General features: G+C 36.2%; 3 protein-coding genes across 5 annotated transcripts; 1 reads left to right on the forward strand and 2 right to left on the reverse strand.

Annotated features, from left to right (window-relative positions):
- Positions 1 to 81: 81 nt before the first annotated feature.
- LOC145212310 (calaxin-like) lies at positions 82 to 2577 on the reverse strand. Its single transcript, XM_080080404.1, has 5 exons — positions 2517 to 2577; positions 2100 to 2234; positions 1935 to 2039; positions 1603 to 1754; positions 82 to 556 (listed from the first exon to the last, which is right to left on the reverse strand). Exons 1-5 carry the CDS (start codon positions 2575 to 2577, stop codon positions 401 to 403), a joined length of 609 nt encoding a protein of 202 aa, XP_079936530.1. The 3' UTR covers positions 82 to 400.
- Positions 2517 to 20480, reverse strand: LOC145212307 (ATP-dependent RNA helicase A-like). Of its 3 annotated transcripts, XM_080080398.1 has the most exons (30): positions 20198 to 20480; positions 18890 to 19030; positions 18570 to 18697; positions 18052 to 18157; positions 17481 to 17629; positions 17195 to 17241; positions 16504 to 16640; positions 15465 to 15716; positions 14876 to 14953; positions 14661 to 14780; positions 14418 to 14535; positions 13171 to 13266; positions 13021 to 13103; positions 12787 to 12943; positions 12541 to 12662; positions 12037 to 12157; positions 11886 to 11978; positions 11443 to 11537; positions 11267 to 11340; positions 11050 to 11202; positions 10771 to 10876; positions 10290 to 10456; positions 9419 to 9580; positions 6866 to 6980; positions 6541 to 6780; positions 6283 to 6398; positions 5328 to 5534; positions 4675 to 4804; positions 4537 to 4552; positions 2517 to 2659 (listed from the first exon to the last, which is right to left on the reverse strand). In XM_080080398.1, the coding sequence occupies exons 1-30, from the start codon at positions 20306 to 20308 to the stop codon at positions 2580 to 2582; spliced, it is 3720 nt and encodes a 1239-aa protein (XP_079936524.1). In that variant the 5' UTR covers positions 20309 to 20480; the 3' UTR covers positions 2517 to 2579. The 3 variants fall into 3 exon arrangements, with proteins under 3 accessions (XP_079936524.1, XP_079936523.1, XP_079936525.1); XM_080080397.1 differs by lacking the exon at positions 2517 to 2659 and having other exon boundaries at positions 3772 to 4552; XM_080080399.1 differs by lacking the exons at positions 2517 to 2659; positions 17481 to 17629; positions 18052 to 18157; ... (1 more) ...; positions 18890 to 19030; positions 20198 to 20480 and adding an exon at positions 17309 to 17474 and having other exon boundaries at positions 3772 to 4552.
- Positions 2954 to 4080, forward strand: LOC145212308 (kelch domain-containing protein 9-like). Its single transcript, XM_080080402.1, has 5 exons — positions 2954 to 3047; positions 3130 to 3251; positions 3324 to 3478; positions 3613 to 3781; positions 3843 to 4080. Exons 1-5 carry the CDS (start codon positions 2967 to 2969, stop codon positions 4078 to 4080), a joined length of 765 nt encoding a protein of 254 aa, XP_079936528.1. The 5' UTR covers positions 2954 to 2966.
- Positions 20481 to 20511: the final 31 nt, after the last annotated feature.

Consider the following 20511-nt stretch of genomic DNA (forward strand, 5'->3'; position numbering starts at 1 on the left):
AATAAGTTTACCTTTTCAGCGCGTTTGTTATATACACGAAACTTCAACCTTCTTCTGAATAAAGTAGCCAGTACAAAATCCTCAAGTGACAATTCGTGTTGTATTAATCACACAGTGCAAAAAAACTACGGTGGTCAATAGCAAAAACGATAAACCACCGAAGCTACAGTAATAAAGACTTGTTTTGAATTTGGATCATCGTAAAAACGCACGCCTGAAGAAACCGTAGTGGCCAACTAACAGTGGATTACTTAGCCCTAAAAAAATACTGCCGTTTGTTAAAGGACCAGGCTAACGTGAAAGCAGTAAGGAAGAATGGGTGCCAACACTGTTGACTTTGACAAATAAAATGTAAACAACAAAATGATGAAGACAATAAAGTTGGATTGTTGTAGTGGTTCTAGCCCATCCGGTTGTGGCCGAAGTGTTTTGCTTCAAAGGCACAAGCACATTTTTCTTCAGGTAAGCATGGACCAAATGCTTCCAAAAGAAGGTCATCCTCCTCGATTGCCTTCTTAAAATCTGCCCGGGATAGGCGATTATCACGGTCGTAGTCCTTTAAATCAGAAATATAATTCAACTTAAAACGTCAATTTTAATTTTAAACACTTTTGCTTCATAGAGATCAAAAAACTAGAATGTATCCACAATTTACAGATCTGAAAGTAAACTTTTGTATTATTCCTTTCTAGCTTTGACTTTGGTATGTCAATTTAGGGTTGGTCCAAGCTGAGAAACAATTATTTAACAATGCAGAGTAGACTAGAAGTAAATCACTTTTACATATTTTAAACCTCTATTTTCACCCCCTTAATATAACGAACCACTGAAAGACCGAATCGTCGTTGAAATTGCTGATTCGGCAAATCGTTGTTTTGCCAAGTCTCAAATGTTCTAAGAGACGAACAGCAAACCTCCTAATGTGACCAAGAAATTGTGATGCACTGACGTCCAAATAAAGTCTTTGTCAAGTGAAAATTTGCACAATATTGTGGAAGAACGGTCAGACCAAAGTGCGCTTTATTGGTTTCTAAAGGTATAACGTAGTATCAGGTATCGGCGACGATACAATATTATCGGGCCAACCCTAACCAATCTTTGTTTATGCACTAAGCAATACACTGCTCCGGATTTGCTTGAAATAATATAGTCAGCACCCAGCATCATTGTTTAACACAGCGATTCTCCAACTGAGGTCTGCGGTCCTTTAGGGGTCCGTGAGGCAATTTTGGGGGGACCGCGATAAGGTTGAAGTAATTCTACAATCTTATTTGGCATCAGTTTGTGCTTTTAAATCAAAGTAAAATTGAGAATTGACTGTCTAAACAATAGCCTTTATTGCATGACAACTAACAAAAACAATAGCCTTTATTGCATGACAGCTCTTTGGAACATTGTTCTGTGCAATTTTGCATAACTGGCTAAAGTCCTGCAATCAACTTTTGTTTTCCGAAAAGCGCATTTAGGCTTAAGGACCGTGAGCCCTCGAAATAATGGCAAAGGGACGTTATGAAAAAATAATAAAAAAGTTTGAGAACCACTGGTTTAACACAAAAACCTTCTCAACATGCAAAAAAAATTTTCAACAAAAAAATTACAAACCATCTTTTTTAAAGCCATTTCAACGAGGTCTTTTATCCCCTCATCTGGATCTTCTTCTGTAGGTTGTTTAATTAAACACGACTTGAGCATTTGGAACATTTCTTCTCTTGAAATGTATCCATCTCCATTTAAGTCATAAACATTAAAGGCGTCTAAAAACAGAACGCAACTTTAAATGGAAGGATGTATTAAGTCCTTTTGAATAACACTGGTTAAAGTTACAAAGGTTTTCATATTGCACTTTTACTCAGCTGAATGTATGAATTTAATATCGTTTACGTCTGTTATAAACAATATGTAGGCTATGATAAACAGAACAAAATATAACTCACAATCAGTCTTTTCCTCCACTGTTCCTCTTAAAAAGATGGAAAGACCTTCCACCCATTCTGACATGCTAATTATTGAATCACTGTCCTTGTCAAATGCTTTAAAAACTGAAAAAATAACATTGGGTGTTTTATTTTGATTAATTTAAAGCAAAACGTAAGTTATACCTCGGTCCATCAGAATATCATCTGTCATGTTAAATTTTCTGTGCAATATTTCTCTAAACAAGCTGCGATCCATTTTTGATCCCCCAACCAGATCTTGATAGGAGACAATCAAGGCCTCAACTTCCAATTTGTTGTCTGAAATTTATAGCATGTACAAATTTTCTCTACCTTTTTGCAATGGTCAGAATCAAATTGATAATACAGTAAACAAATGCCTCATTATCTTATTACCAGACCAGAATGTAGCCATTGTTATTCCAACAATTTATTCACTAAAAAAACTTGGGGGCAAATCGCTTATTGCCCTGTTCGTAGAAACATTGCAGTAGCAGCTGTTTCGTTGTGCATATTCTAATGTAACTTTTTCATACAACATGTTTAAAACCAGGCAGATCAAAACCAGTTCCAAACGCTTACAGTGTTTTTGACAGGAAGTCCTATACAATTCTTCCGCAGCTTTATGGTTTTTCTTGCTCATCTTTATCGGTAAAAATCAAGGCAATTGTTGGAAAAACAGTTCACAAATTCGGCGTCCCCAAATCTCTTATCTTTGTGCGCCGCTGAAAGAAACAATTCACTTCTAATTTTATCCGGACCAAACAAATTACCCAAGTCTTAATTTTTGCTGGACGCTTCAAAATGTGAAACCAGAATTAGTCCTTTACACAAAGTAGTACAAACAGAACTTACTAATGAAAATAAAACATCCAAAAGTAAACCGTAAAATTAATAAATTTACACGTAAAACGCTACACTGCTTCGGATTACGCTTTGTGTCGTTATGGTAACTAATTTCACATTGGTTAATGCATATTATTACGATTTTAAACATTTTGCAGAAAGTTATGCTAAGTTTGAAATTCGATTATGTCTTGGTCAATTAAATGCACACAAACTGATGAAAATGTAGCTACGTGCTTTCACGCCAGTGTAGTTTGTGGAGAAAAGGTAGGTTACTTGTCACTTGATTAAACAAGGCAACAAATATTGAGAAATATATCAAACTTGTCAACATATGCTTTGCTCACAGTTGTACATACACGGTGGATACAAACAGTATCCTTCGCAAGACGATCCATCAAGTGATGTTTGTGTCTACCAATCCGAAAATCCTGTTCAAAAACTGCCAGTGCAAACGGCAGGTCCAGCTAGGTAATAGGCTGACAAAATGGGAAACATAATGCTAAATTTAAATTAACTTGTTTCTGCTGTTGTGCAGAATAGGTCCCACCATACAGCAGTAGCACTAGACAGCATACATATATGCATCGTCGGAGGCTGGGATGGCAAAAAGCGCACAACAGACGTATGGATTTTTGACACAGAAAAACTTAAATGGCACCAACTTAATCCAACAACAAAGTCGAATCCACCTGTAGGTCAGTGTTACGTTAATCCCTATCCAAGTGGACAAACTACACGAATGTGTGACAATGAAACCAAAAGTATAACATAATATTTTTTGTTTTAATTTACCTAGTGCAAGTAAAATTTAACTCCACAATGTTAACAGGCTTAAGCAGTCATACATGTACTTTGGTGAACCACAATGAAATGATTATAACTGGCCGCGAAGGCGGTGTGAGGATGCAAAGGCGATATGGGAGTGTCTACAAACTTAAGATCAACCTCACCAAGCAAACGTACCAGTTTGAAGAAATGCCAAATCATATTTCATCCAGGTTTGGAATTTATTTATCCAAATATTTAAACACAATGCATTGACTGTTGAAACATGTACAGATCAGGTCATACAGCCTGTTTGCTGCAGTCAAGTTTAAAACAGCACCAGTCATCTGTAATTATAGTTGGCGGAAGGGATTCTTCTGCACCAGATTATATTAATATTGGTCCAACTAAACTTGCCTCGGAAAATGAGGATTTGCAAAAACAACTAACAAAGGTAACAAACTCATCCAGTTCACACTGCTGGATTTTTGAACTTAAAAACTCATGTTGCTTGTGTTCAGATGATAACTGAAAAAAGCAAGTTAATTTCTTTAACTAAACCCAAAGCCCTAAGACATCATTGCTGCACGAGTGCTTGTCAGTGGTCTGTCATTCATGGTGGTGAAGTATTTGGCAAAGTAAGAGACTGTACCAGCGGTGACATTTTCATCCATGACTCCACGGCACTGAAATGGTCGCAGGCAAATGATGAAAAGAATCAGGAGCAACAAGCACTGAAGAGGTACGGTCACTCGATGGCGTGGCTAAATGGCAAGCTGTATCTTCTCGGTGGAATTGGAACACAAGGAAAACAAGCACTGACTAGCGTTGTTGAAATACAGTTTCCGACATGAGTGGTAAAGTGTTGGTGTTCAATGGCAGACATCTTAAAACTACCAATCTCCATGATGGGTAAATCCTCTTCCACCCCTGTGGGGAAAACCCTGTCCCCTGCTACCTCCCCTGTGCGGAGAGCCCCGGTACCCACCTCTTTGGCCATATCCCTGAAACAGAAATAATAAAAATACACATTACGATACCAAAACAGTTTGAAACATTGTGTCACCTACAAATCATTAAGGAATTTTTGGTTTAACTTATAATCAGTAGTGTGATAAATGCCCACCCTTGAATATCCACCGGTGTTGTAACCTTGAGAGTAACCTCTATTTCCTCTGTAACCTCCACCACGACTCACATGTTCACCACCTCTTCCACGGTACATCTTGTTGGGAGGACCATCATCTGATCTGAAACTGTGTAGCATTTGCTTATTAGGTAAAATTGGTGTTTTCCGAATTCATTTTGGATGTAAATTAAAAAGACATGATTTGCATGTATATTGCGGAGATATAACTAAAAATCACAAATACACTTCTGCAGACAGTGAAACTGTTTCAATCTATAAGGTCTCATAATTGTAGCTGGTGACAAGAGATTGGCCATATAAGCTAATTTAGCCATGTGCACTCCAATTTGGTGAGAGTATCAGGCTGAAAAGCCATGCCTTGCCAAACCTGTACGATGCAACAACTGGGCATAAACCAAAGCAGTTCACAATCACCAAGCATCTGCTTGGGAACCAAAATAATGTGGTTACAGTGTTACTATTTTTGGCTACATTAGCTCATACAGCTTGTCATCAGCTGCACCGATGACACCTTTACAGTGCGTTTTTGAGTGACACTAAATAATTCTCTGCGGACAAAAAAAACATTAGATTTTACCCCACTTTGGACTATCAAGTTGTACAGTTATTGATGTGGATGATAAGCTAACCTTCGTAATGCTTCAGAAGCTGTAATTTTTGATCCTGCAGCTGTAACATGTGATATTTCTTTGATAACATCAAGAAACAATCGATCCTCATCTGGTGGTTGTGCAATAGTTTCAGGGTCAGTTGTACTTCTCACAACAAGACGTGAGATAGCTGAGCGAAGAGCCACCAAATCTGCAGCAGTCTCAAATTTCATCGACAATCTGATCCTACATTTATATGATGGCATTGAAAAGAAAAAAGTAGTGATGGGACGATACCAGGTTTTGAAGCGAGTACCGATACCGAGTACCACATGTATATACCTTCGATACCGAGTACTTAACTGTAGTGTTGTACTTAGTTGTATATCACTGGCTAATTTATCTGCCATGGTTGGGGTGCAGGCATGCACACACACATGCTGAAAAATGTAATCCCCATGTGATAGCAAAGAATATATACGTAAACTGGAGGAACTTTTTTCCAATTTTGTGCTGTCCGAAGCAATATTGGCATAAAGTTGCCCGTATTCTTATGGTGTACATCGGCCTTCGGTACTCGTACGTTGGTATCGAAAACTGAGACAAAATATTTCTTTACCGAGTACGAGTATCGATACCACTGAAATCGTTCGATAACGAGTACCGGGTACTCGTCCCATCACTAGGAAAAAGGTTGGGAACTGCTAAACTACGTCTTATTTTGTTGCAAAAGCATGTTTACAGTATGAGCACCTAATAGTGCTAACAAAAATATGTTTAAAAACCCAATGCACAAATACTGTGCCTCATGTCTTGTCCATATTATCAGTAACGTATCTGTCAGGTAAAAAAATTGTGAGGTTTGCTCTAACATCAAGTTGTTGTATGACCTTTAGGCCAATTTTTGGTTTCTTAATAAGAAATGTTAGCAAAAAGATGGAGTTTGTACTTTTGTTGCATAAGAAACAACATGCCGCATATACTCATTACTCACCAATCATCAACTATTACTTGATTCTCATGGACAACTACAGAACATGGGGTGAACAAGAGTAACTGAAGGGGATGGATCATCGACAATTGCTTTGCACTGACAGCTCTTGTTCGAATCTATGCAAAATTAGAACTATTATGACAAAAAAACATGAAAACGTTAATGTTTAATCTTTTTTCTTCTTGCATTCACTTACTTTGACAAGCAACAAAAACAGAAGGCACTAAAATAGTTCAAACACTTTCAAGTGTTAAATACCTTTTCACCGAATATAAAAAACGGTGATGGAAATATACATTCTTTGCTTCCAAATGGACAGACCACAGACGATTTGTGAATAAGGGCTGGCTTGGATTCAGCCAGGACTTTGCGCTTTTCCTTGTACATACAGACATTTGGGTAGAGTCCAACACATAGAAGTGATATTGCAATGTCAAGTTTTTCATCACTACCATGTGGGTTGAACTCCAAAGTATTTAAAGAATCTTCTGGAAATCCCTGTAACATATTGCTATAAAGTTATAGACCACTTTCAGCAAAAACATAAAAGGTGTTGGTCAAGTTTTGTTGGAAATGCTGTTACCTCATTAATGAGAATCTGTTTAAGTTGGTTTTTGGCTTCCCAAGTCATTCTCAATGTTGACATTGTGAGCTGCTTGCTTTCACAGAAAAAAGATTCCCGGTCTTCACCTCCCTTTCTGTTGAAATAAAAGTTCAAACTACAAAACAGAGAATATAAAAATCAGCTATTTGTTCAATATCACTTTGCTACTTGCAGACATAATCTACTGTATACAAGTTGTATAATACAACATAAGTGTGTACTATGTAAGTCCAGGGTGGGCAACCTACGGTCAGTGACCCCATTAAAAATTTGTATTTTTTGTTCAACCGGATGCAATGTATGCTTTAAATCCCAAGTATGTGCTAAAGAGTTTTTAAACTAGAAGGGTGGCTTAGCACATTTTACCATAGCATATACACTACAATCTATTCTGCAAACTGTAATATATTCTCTATATTTATTTTTATTGGGTCCCATATTAGCCAACATTTTTTATAATCTTGATTTGTTTCTGCAGGCAGAAACTCATGGGTCCCCAAAACCGCAAAGTTGTAAACAGACAACCATAAGAAACGTTGCTATAACGTCAAACACAGTAATTGGTAGTGTTACTTAAAAAAAGAAGTTATGTAAATTACAAACTGTCCAAATCTCATGCAATTGAGACATTGTTATAAGTTTGTGTGCCTAAATAGCATAAAACACTGACATCTCAAAACGGCATATTATACAAACTGTCAAAATGTATTGTTGATTAATTCTCCCATTTTGGGGGGTTGGTAGGGTAAATATTAGGGCTGCAGGGTGAAACACAATATTCGACAGCTACAAATGCCAAATTCAAAAAACTATCAAAAATTCATCCAAATCGGACGTTTTATAAACAATAGGTGGCTTAAGCAGTAAATATTGGGCTACATGGTGAAACACAATAATCGATGCCCTAAAATAGCATAATGAAAAAACTGTCCAAATTGTATTCAAATCGGACATTGTTTAAAAAATCACCCATTTTAGGGGGCTAGTGGGGTAAATATTGTGGCTGCAGGGTAAAACACAACAAACGATGCCCTAAAATGGCCCAATGAACAAACTGTCCGAATTTCATGAAATTCGGACATTGTTTAAAAAATCACCCATTTTAGGGGGCTAGTGGGGTAAATATTGGGGCTACAGGGTAAAACACAACAAACGATGCCCTAAAATGGCACAATGAACAAACTGTCCAAATTTCATCCAATTCGGACATTGTTTAAAAAATCACCCATTTTAGGGGGCTAGTGGGGTAAATATTGGGGCTACAGGTTAAAACACAACAAACGATGCCCTAAAATGGCCCAATGAACAAACTGTCCGAATTTCATCTAATTCGGACATTGTTTAAAAAATCACCCATTTTAGGGGGCTAGTGGGGTAAATATTGGGGCTACAGGTTAAAACACAACAAACGATGCCCTAAAATGGCCCAATGAACAAACTGTCCGAATTTCATCCAATTCGGACATTGTTTAAAAAATCACCCATTTTAGGGGGCTAGTGGGGTAAATATTGGGGCTACAGGTTAAAACACAACAAACGATGCCCTAAAATGGCACAATGAACAAACTGTCCAAATTTCATCCAATTCGGACATTGTTTTAAAAATAACCCATTTTAGGGGGCTAGTGGGGTAAATATTGGGGCTACAGGTTAAAACACAACAAACGATGCCCTAAAATGGCCCAATGAACAAACTGTCCAAATTTCATCCAATTCGGACATTGTTCAAAATTTACCCATTTTAGGGGGCTAGTGGGGTAAACACTGGGGCTATCGAGTCAAACAAAACAAATGGCACATCTACATAACCATATCTACCATCTGTGAAAGTTTCATCCAAATCCATCAAACATTTCAGGGCAAAATGGGGTGGACAAACTTCAGGGAAGAAAAAAAAAAAAAAGAAAAAAAAAGAAAAAAAAAAAAAAGAAATCGAGTAAAATCAAGATGTGTCCCCTTCAAGGAAGGGGACCCATAATTATGGTAGTTATTAGTTTTTTCTAAAAAAAAATTTTGTGTGTGTGTCTTTGCCTTGTGTGTCGAACTGTGTCATTGTGTTGAAGTTTATTGTGTGAGTGGGCATGATTGTTAGTATCCTAAGCAAACCTGTTTGTTAGAAGGAAGCAAGTATTCTATCATTGCATGAGCATCAATGCAGCCCGTCTCCGCAATATCACTACTTTTTGGCCAACGCATGTAAAAAGGTTGCCCACCTTTGGTTTATGCATGAATCCATGTCATAATAAAACTTAATTGCAACATAAAACATAATCATACTTTATGATGCATAATCTTTATGCTATAAAGTGCAGTTTGGTAAAGCATTCATTATTTTATGTTAATATATGGAGTATTTCGGCACGGTCAAATATTATTTTGTTGAATGAGAGAGGTTAGCTCAAAAAAGTATTTTTGTGTTGTGTCTTAAATATGTTAAATGCATAATCTTTAATGTTCAGCATAAAAAAACTGTGTTTGTGCATCAGTGTATTGATTTTACTGCAGGTGTGATGAGAAACTATAATATGATACCTTGCATTTTCCCATGCATTGAAACACATAAGTAAGGATACATGATCACTGAATCGTTCCCCAGAAAATGTGCGATGTTTCCAACTCAATCGCTTTCCAAACATTTCAAATGGTGAAGGAAAGCATGAAGCGGCGGCTATGATGCACATTGCATCACCAATGCTAAAAATTTAACATTAAAATTTTATTAAAATGGAAGTGTGCTAGAAAAAGATCCTTTTTATGCTGCTTTTAACAACGTTTAAAATCATACATAACAGCAGTGGCGTCTCCAACCACATGTCTAGCGCTGGGATCAGCAACCCTCTGCTGTAATCAGCATAGGAGGTAAATATTCATGAAAGTAATTTACTTGTCCATACTCAGCTATAGTTTAGGACTATTCCCACACTTGTTTAATACTGTTAACTTTAAAGTCGACACACCCTATTTTGTCTTTTTCTTATTGTTCGACAATTACACACAAAACTGTTAGAATGCCTTACTATTTTAACATAACAAATAAATTGACATGATGCGTTCCAATGGTTGCCAATCTCTGGAGTGAAGGAAATTGATTAAAAGAGGTCTTATGCACAGAAGGGCAATGTGCAATCGTGTTAATAATAATTGCTTAAAGCAGTAGTTCTCAAACTGTGCGTCGCGACGCCCTGGTGCGTCGTTTCAATTTTCCAAGGGCGTCGCAGAATAATTCTGTTTCATGGCTTTTTGTTGTTGTATCAATAAACATAACTTTAATAATAAGTTTCCTCATTAACTTTTATTTGCTGGTGCGTCGCAAATCCAGAAAACTTTTCCAGAGGTGTCACAACAAAAAAAAGTTTGAGAACCACTGGCTTCAAGTAAAACGGCTCACCAATAAAGGACTTACAAAAAATTGCAGCCAAGAATAATCATTTTGCCTAATCTTGGCTCGAGTGGCATCTTTGCCAGTATTCTGCCCAACTTAGTAAGTTCGTTGTTTCGATCCAAAGCATTGATTTGTCGCAACAAGTATTCAGCTTCTATTACAGCATCCAATGGTGGCGGTTCCAAAGCCTAAACAGGCAATAATTGAAGCAACATGATACAAGAATTGATACTTTATAAACATACTTTTGCCTAAATTTTAAATAAACAAACAAACACAATTTATATGTTTCAGATCCCCTATGATTCCAATTAATGACGTGTGTTTTAGATCCCCTCATTAACGTAATAAACAATGGTGGTTTGACATTTAAGCTAGGTGCAATGTGTTTCAAAAAGACACAACAACTTTGACAGAAATGATGAAGGACAAGTTTGTAGGCAATTAAGATGTTTGTAAAAAACAAATCTTTTTGGAGTTTAATCATGAGATAGTTAAGTACCTTTGACAGAAATTCCCCAATTCCTCCGAGTCGCAAAAGCTTTATACTGAGAGCAATTTCATGCAGCGGTGTCCTTAGAATCTCAGGAGTTGAATGAACATCCATTCTGACAAAATAATATATAAATAAATTTAAATGCCTCTAATTAGACAGTAGAAAAACGAATATCCTTTGAATGTTGGATAATCAGCAAATTTGAGAAACCACTTTAAGTAATCATACTTACAAACACTAGTCTTTAGTCTTTGTTTTTTTTGAACATTTAAAAATGAAGCTTACTTCTCATATCTGGCTTTGCTGCACAAATAAAAACAAAATCCAGCTCGAACTCGACCTGCTCGACCTTTGCGCTGTTCCAAATTCGACTGTGATGCCCACACGGTGGTGTAGTTGGTCATGTTGTTGTGGGAAGTGAACATTTTCATTTTTACTCTGAAAAATATATCAAAATTTCAAAATCAAATTATTCAAACACTTTATTGAAAAAAAAACTTACTTGCAAGAATCGATAACAAATACCACATCATTTATTGTGATACTTGTTTCTGCGATGTTTGTAGACAAAATAATCTGAAAAATACCAAGAGCTAATCACAACAACACAACACCCCATTTATCTCAAAAAATGGTCCATGTCACTATTTGCTCCATTTTTCATTTTTTTGAAGTTACCTTGGTAACACCATCTGGAACTGGGTGAAAAACCTTGTGTTGATCTTCTCTTGGAATTTGTGAGTGCAAGGGCAAAATTCTGAATGCACTTCCACCTGGAGAACAACCAGTAAGAATTGCATTTGAGCACTGTAACATGTTTACAACAACAAACAAATTTTTGAAAGACAAAAATAATGTTTGCATTTAACAGTAAGAATATCATAATTTTTCAGAAGGTTCTTAAACCAGCAATGGGTAATTCAAAGAGATATAGATGTCTAAAAGTATTTTAGAATAGTTAAAATAAACCAGAATGCCACACCTTACCATATTTTTTCCACTTTTTCAGTGTTATAGCATTTTAACTGATCCAGTAATAATTTGGACCACACAGTTAAACAAAATTACTTTTAACAATTTTTACCTTAAAATTTTATAAAGCATTCATTCCTACTACTCACCAAATAAAGGATGTTCTTTGAGATGCATCATTAGTGAATAAATGAGATTCCACCCAGGAAGAAAAACAAGAACTGCTCCAGGTACATTCAATTCTGTAATAATTTATATGTGTCACATTAGGTTTATTTTTTATTGCCGTTTTATCTTTACCTCCAATATATTTTAACAAGGCTTCAACCAATCCAAAACTTGTTTCCCGTTCATTGATTTGAGCCATGGCTTGACGGGTTTGCATTGAATACTTATCGCTGACTGAAAGGTTTAAATTGTCCTGACAAAAAAAAAAAAAACAGTAAGCAAGGTGTTTTGAAATGTACCAGTAAACCTCACTTAATCTGGATTTGGACAGAACTTCTGATAATTTTTTTTAATGTGGTAAGGCTTAACTATCGACTTTGGTTTTTGGATCTTCCCTAATCCGGACAATTTTTTTCATAGTTAGTTTAGGAAACTCGGTGTTATTCTTAATGAAGCTGAACCACTGCTTGTGGTCACAGTAAGAAGGCCAAATTTAGGGGCACAAAATAGCCATCTTTGTTTTAGAGATTCCAGCAAAAAGTTCCCAGTTTTTAAAATCAGTCCTTAGAATCCAGCACAAACCAAGTCCTTTATACATAATTGTAACAAATTTACCCCTCAATGAAACTAACTTACTCCATCCTCAGGAGCTAAATCTTCATTATCATCATTCCTATCATTTCGTTTCTCTTTTTGTGTCTTTATGTTCATTGGAGGAGTGTATTTTAACATTTCAATGCAATCCTCCATAAAATATTCTAAAAGGTTATTAAAAAATTTTAAACTTTTAAGATAAAGCATCAAACGGTGTGTTAAATTTGACACAAGACACAGAAATAATGTAACATGATACATTACATCACAAATAGAAAAAAGTGGTACCTTGAACAGGATGTGTTCTACCATGGACTTCCAGAATTGGACAATTGTTAAAATATTCACTAAATATTGTGGTATCAATTGTTGCCGACATAAGAATGATTCGAATGCCAGGAAATGTTACAACTATATCCCGAAGAACCACAAGAAGAAAATCACTCTAAAATATAAAAGAAGCACTAAGTCTTTCAGGATCCCTTTTTCCTGGAAATAATCACCACAATTTTTTTATCATACATTCATGTCTCTTTCATGAATTTCATCAACAATCACATGAGAAATTCCTCTTAGTCCATTTGTCAATTTCCTGAGCAGCACACCTTTATGTAAAAAGATCATACTGCACTATTAAACATAAGGCATCCTCACAACAAAAGCATTACATACCCACAGTACAGAACAAAATTCCAGCATGTGGTCTAGGCAAAACAGATTCAAACCTCACACTGAAACCAGCACTGTTTCCCAATTCTTCTCCACGCTCTAAAAAATCACAAATGTTATACTTCACCAGTGAGATACACAATAGCAATGCATGTTGTAACAAGAAAACAACCGACCAATTTACACAAAGCAGAAATAAACAAAAGGCAGAACGAACTAAATTGTTGAGTTTGTGCATGTAAAGCAGTGCTCTTCAACCTTTTTGGTGCTATGCCATCCTCATCATATATGAATTTTTTTGCAAAACCCTAAGTCAGGGGTTCTTAACCAGGGGTGCAAGAACTGTTTCTAGGGGGTGCAGGGGTGCTGAATCATTAAGGTTGGTTAGGTCTATTCTATAAATACCAAAACCCAGAGGGGTGCAAAAATTGTTCAGTGATTTGAAAGGGGTGCAGCAAAGAAAAAGATTACGAACCATTGTAATAAAAATATAATAAAAACATGCCCAAATTAACCAATAAGGTCTATAACTCATTTCTGTTTAAATTCTTACAACCAGCCTATGGAAAAGACAAGAGCCAACGGCGCCCATGTAAGTGTTGCATGAAACATCAAGTATTGTACATTAATCTTTTGGAGTAAAAGTGTACACAGCACAACCTCTGTATGCAACCCTATGACAATGGTTACATTTTGCGCGCATGGTAACTGGTAACCCAGTATTTGGCTGAACAAAACCCATGCACTTTTGACTCCAAGTCTCAGCACCAACATTGACCACATGTTTTTAAATCTGATTTTTAGTTGTTTGATTCATTCATTAAAGTTTACATCACCTAACGTTTAGTGAATGTTACATAACATCGGGGTTCTTAAACTGGCGGGCGTGCCTCCCTAGTGCGACGTGATGGGTTCGCAAGGGTGGCGCAGCACAATTTGGCTGCTAAGTATTTAATTGCAAGCAATTGTAAATGAACAGATTGGAATGATGTCGGCGCTGATTTCGAACTTATTGTTTGGAAATTGAAGTAAACGCTTTACTACTCTGAAATGGGTGGCCAGTTGTACTATATGTTGCCTCCAAAAACAAGAGAAACACCTGATTAAAAAAAACATCCTTAACATTGACTTTATCAATGCTAATATTTATTTAGGGGGGCATGAGATTAAATAAATAGTGTCAAGTGGGGCTTGTCCGACCGCAAAAGTTTAAGAACCCCTGCATTATATGGAAAAGTGAATATATTTACCAACTGCAACTCTTTCTGCAACAGACACAGCACTAATCCTTCTTGGTTGTGTCACAATGATGTTGCATTCTGCTGCCCTGTTTGTTTCAATATAATGATCGAGAATATACTGTGGAACCTTAACAAAATTAAAAAACATTTATCCCCAAAACAAAATGAGGGTATTGGAATCTTTGTCGTTTATTAAATAAAACAAAATTTCTACAGAACAGAACTAGGAAGATGTTTTTGGAAGATTTATACCTGTGTGGTTTTTCCAGAACCAGTTTGACCCCTGACAATAATGACACCATTGTTTTCCAACAAATCAAGCAATTGTTTTTTGTACTCCACAATAGGAAGAGTGTTTCTTTGTTCCAACATCTAAACGTTAATTTATTTAATGAATCTTACTTCATTAAAATTAGGAAAAGCTGCAGTCTACTTAACGACATGGGTTTCCCAAGATTGTAACTTACCTTTAGCAGTTGTGTGTTGTGTTGCAGAGCATGTTCATGATTGTTTTTCAAGTCACTGCTTACTTGCTGTTCAGTGCACTAAAATCAGTTAAAATGCTAAATTATGCAACTAAGACAATTACAAAGCCTGGAATTTTAGCTTTTAGAATTTTAGCTTTTTAGATTTTAGCATTTAAACCCAAATTTCCCAATACATACTATGTGACCAAATTACAATGCACAAAAAGTAATTTTCAGGACAATTCACAATGTTTACAATTCAGTATGGAGTTAGTAGCTGTTATAGAAATTAAACACTCATATTAAGAGAAGCATGAATGTATACTGTATGGAAAACATACAGTGGTGGGATTCAAATTTTTTGTCAGTTGGTTCTATCACAAAAGTCATATTTTTCAGCTGGTCTCTAACAAAAAGTCCATTGACAGGAACCAGTAATGCTAATTGATTTGCTGATCACACAAAATTTCGTGAGACGGTTCTAAAGAACCGGTGCGAACCAGCTGAATCCCTCCACTGGAAGCACTTGCATAACTAATAGTGGGACCTAACTGGATCTAGGCACAAAACGTAATATGGGTTTACATACATTAGCTAGAGGTCCTTCATCAATATTACAACTTGTCCATGGATTCCAGTTGACTTGTGGTGGAGACCATGGTATAACGCCAGCTTCAGTTTTTTGTTCCGACGTAGTTTGCTGAGATGGCTTAGGTGGAACAAGACTAACAGGCTGTGAGCAGTCACTAGGGATTTTGACAGGCTCCAGCTTTTGGGCTTGAATAATTTGTTTTAATTTTTGTTCCAATGATGGTGTTACCGTCACATTGTATGGTGCAGCCTAGAAGATAATACAAGCTATAAAAAAATATATTTTTTGTAGGCCTATTATTTACAACTGTGGTTTTCAACCGTATGTATCATGTACTACTTGACGGGCTACTCTAAAATACGCAATCTATGTAATGTATACAATCTACTAAAAAACTAATTAAGATAGTGACGGTTAGGGCCATTAGGGTCAAGGTGAGGGTTTATAATGCAAATAACTTTATAATTTAATCTCAGATACCTTTTGAGCCTAATTGGTGATAACATGCAATACCATACAGTGTTTAGTGCCATTCTCAACACATATGAGAATATTAAGCCCAAACTGGGCATCTAAAACTAAATTATAGTGTTATTTTTATTAAAAACCTCACCCACACCCTAATAGCTCTAACCGTCAACATTTTTAAAAGTTGCATAAGTTTTATAAGTAGATTGCATAGTTTGCGTATTTTAGAGGAGCCCCTACTTGACAACATTTTGTATCGCTGCATACCACCTAAACCTTGTTGCAAAGTGTAGAACAACAAATAGGCCTATTTTTCTTGACTAGAACAGCATATTTCTAAAACCAGCGACTTTTTGTCCAAAATGAGGGCTATTTAATAAGTTGTGTTTTATGATCTGACTTTAATTAGTTACAACAGGAAGCTACTTGCGTACCACCTTGCATGGTCCGATGTACCACTAGTGCAAGGCGTACAACAGTTTGACAACCACCGATTTATATTAACCGTGCCGATAAAAAATATTCATCAAAAGTCCACATACTGACTTAATAGTCCACCCAATTTTACCTCATCTAAAGTCTTTTTCTTTGCAACTCCAGTAAAACCTTCAATCACACCTAGATGGAAAAGCTGCCGAACCATAGACAAAGCACAAGACTGTGAACTTATCTTCTTGTTGGATCCTTGCTCTCTTGCAAGCAGGGCTAATGACAAGAAAATCACAAATGTGTTTAAGTCACCAGTCAGATACTTGCTCATTGCTCAGTTAAGTTATCTTATATACTAGGACTAGACCAACAAAGTTACTTCTAATTGCATTGAGTGTGTGGACTTTTGGTGGGGAGAATAACGGTTGTAATGAAACAAAAACACATAGTTTCTTAACAAAATATGATTTTTGCATGCAGTTCCTAAAAAGGTTGCAGACTGGATAATTTACCTTAGTGGGCTGTAAGTTGCTGACCCCTGTTGTATACAATGGCCAATGACATTTAAAAAAGTTCAACACAAATTGCAGCATAGTAACAGAACTAAACTTTAAATGCACATGCATGTAACTTACATCCAGATTTTTTTTAAGGTTTGGTTTGGGTGACCGCTAAGTAGTTTTAAGAGACCGCAAGTGTTTCATTTAAATACCAAAAAATAGCCATATTTGCTTAAACGAATTATTAATTAGTTAAATTTTGGGAAACCGCTGGAGAAATTTGGGGCACCGTTTCGGTCCCCCAAAACACCTTAAAAAAACACTGCTTACATCTTCCCAATTTCTTGATGTAGACATTCAGTTCTGCAATAAAGGTCCTGCAGAACAAAGGGGAACATTAAAACCAAACCCAAATAATGAACAATAAATAATAATCAATCTTACCGGATACTAATGATTATTTCATACAATTCCTTGGAAAAGTCGCAGTGTAAATAAAAGTGCCCAGAAAGGTCAGACCAAGTACCTGCTACTACACGTAGCAAGAGTGGTCAAGAAAGCTTTGTGTAACACACTGCAGACTTTTCCAAGGTCAACTTCACATTTGACAAAAAACCTGCAATGGTCTGGACCAACTTGGCTGTATTTGTATACTGGACTAATCCTCTCTCGTTGGAAAAACTCGTTTAGCCGTTGCTTGGCATTTTCAAATGTCCAGTTGCCATGAAGTTTTGAATTAATGTCTACCTCTTCTGATCCAAATGTCTACCAAAAAAATTGATAAATAAAATTGTTTGAAACACTATACACAGATCTGCTCATAAGTTTAAAGAGAAAAATAATGGACAAAATAGACTTAAAAGATGACATGCTTTATTAATCAAATGTTTCGGCGAATGCTAATGCTTTCATCAGTGATATGAGGGACCACATCAGTTACACCTGTTTATAAATACTCAAGTCACATAAAAGATTGATAAAAAGGTACATAACAAGCATCATGCAAAAACGATGGATAATAAAACATGTCACTTTAAAAGTTTATTTCGGCTGTAATTTTCCTCATTAAAAGTTATTTGTTTCAAAACAGTGGTTTACCAAGTCACACCCGAGACATTGCTTTCATGGCTTGGTACTGTGATGGGCTTAACCTTGCAACAAAATCTTGTTAGTAACCTATTACTTACCTCTTCCTCTTCAAGTTTTCTCTTATTGTAGTAATCATGCAAAGCCCCTCCACGTTCTGATGGTCCAGCAGTTGGATATGAAAAGTCAGCTTTCGCATTGTTACTACTGCAACACAAATACAAGCAAGGAGTGAGAAGAATAAATCTACCAATAACACTTTGACCAGTCTGCAGAGTATGGCAGCTGCATGCAAGAAGCGTTTTGTTTTTAATTTGCACACCAATTGATTTTGACTGCACTGGAAAATTTGTAGATAAATTTGCAGAAGTGTGCAAGAAATAGTAATTTGAATTTCTGATAAATGTCATGACTAATACTCAAAGCCTTTTTATGCAATTAACCAGATTATGTAATTAACTGGACGTTGTCAATGACCATGGCTTGGATTTACAATCCCATGCAATTAACCAGATATATAATATCAATTTCGGTGTAAAATCCTAGGAAGGAAACAAGTTAAATATATTTTTTCTTACTTTTTGTAGTACACTAAATACAATAAGATATTTTTTCTTACCCAACATTTACCACATTTTCCTGTTTGAGTTGCATATGTGGGGGAACAATCCCAGATGGCAAAACAACATTGTTTCCACCAGCTGTAGACTCTACAGTGGGAAGTACCTCAGGTGCAAGTTGAGATCCCTCAACAAAACACAAATTGTTGTAAAGGTCTAATCAAGCTGAATTAAAAGGCTGTAAATTAAAACGCTTTTTTCTGTTGGTATTTTCTGTTCATGTTTCCTTAAATAGTGATAACGTAGAATTTAATGCAACATAATCGGATCACTGGAATTGTATACAGCTAAAATGAATAATAATAATAATTTATGTTACTCCTTTGGATGGTAGAGTGCTTCCATCAAGTTTTCCAGCTCGCACAAGATAATTGGCAAAATCATATGCGGCATTGGTTTGGGCATCTTTTTTGTTTGTTGAATTTCCAATGCCAACATAAGGAATTCCATTAACTCGAATCTACACAAAATTAGATGGAAACTGTTTTTGCTGCTTCAAAATTTTATGCCTCACTGCATGACATCATGACTATTATTTAATTTGTAATGATAAAAATGGAACCTGACATATTTTCACAATATATTTAATAGTAATTCGGATACGGAACTGAATTCTGAAAATTCTGAACAAAGTTATTTTATAACAGGGGTCTCCAACATGCGGCCCGCGGGCCACATCTGGCCCGCGAGGCAATTTTCCGTGGCCCGCGGCGCGTTATTAGCAAATGAAAAAATATTATTATTTCGTTAAATAGGACCAACTTTTTGTTTTACTCATCCGTCGAGTGTTTAAGAAAGGAAAAGTAATGAAACTTTAACTGGACACACCCATATATCACTATACGTTAAAAAAATGAACCTTTGTGATACATAAATATGATGAAATAATGCGAACTTAGTCTGCTGGTCATCAAGTGTAAATTTAGAAAACTGTTTAGTTCTTGTTTACTGTGTATTTTTATTTTATGGATGAGGAACGTTTATGCCTTTGAAGACCAATCAACATTTTATTAACATTTGAGTAGGCCGCCTAGACTGTTTTAGGTGCTTAGGACGATTTTTATAAGAAACAAATTGAACTCGCGGTCAAAGAAAAATCCAATGCTAAAGCCAATCAAATGCTTTAGCAAAACTAAATCTTAACCTGCTAAAAGTAATTTTCAGTTTTACCACTACAGCTTTTAGGATTCATTTCACCTAAATATTATTTGCTTGGTAACGCATATCAATGATCTAAGAGCGGTTTGTGACATCACAGACAAAACTATAAAATATGAATTATGCGCAAACAATTGCTTTCATTGTTAATTGTGGTGAAATAAAAAGCCTTGAACAAGCAAAAAAAGATTTTAAAGACAAAACCTCATAAAGGTCAACGAAAAAAAGCGCCTTCAACCGTTAAAGAGCCCAAGACTTTGGTTTGGAAAGAGCCGGCCTAGAGTGTTAATAGAGTGGTGTTTAGCTTGCATAATTAAGGTCTTTGAAAGCGTTTTGACATATCAGGGCGCATGTGGCCCGCGGCTTCAAGGCAGCTCAAACATTGGCCCAGGACAAACTTTGAGTTGGAGACCCCTGTTTTATAACCTGGCATTAAAAAATGCAGAAGGCCATTGAACGAAAAATTTACCTCACACATAAATTTTTGTCTTCCTTTGGATCCACTTGGTTGAATGTCGTAAACTGGCATAAGTTGTTGTTTGCCGAGCCAGGCATACAGAAAGGTCTTGATTTCTGTCATTGTTGAAAAACTAGCTTGATTAACTTATCTCAGATCAATGCACAAACTGCACATTATTTTGTGATCGCACGTGTAAAAGTGAAATTGCCTTTTGTTATTTCGCGTTCTGGTTCAGTGGTCAGAAAACTGCTGCAATGTGAAGATTGCCGCCGAGCGCCGACCGCTGCAGCAAATTTTGCGCTTCTTTGTTGTTAATTTTCTTT

The sequence above is a fragment of the Phallusia mammillata genome, chromosome 2, assembly GCF_965637545.1.
Source record: "Phallusia mammillata chromosome 2, kaPhaMamm4.hap1.1, whole genome shotgun sequence".
Classification (NCBI taxonomy): Eukaryota; Metazoa; Chordata; class Ascidiacea; order Phlebobranchia; family Ascidiidae; genus Phallusia; species Phallusia mammillata.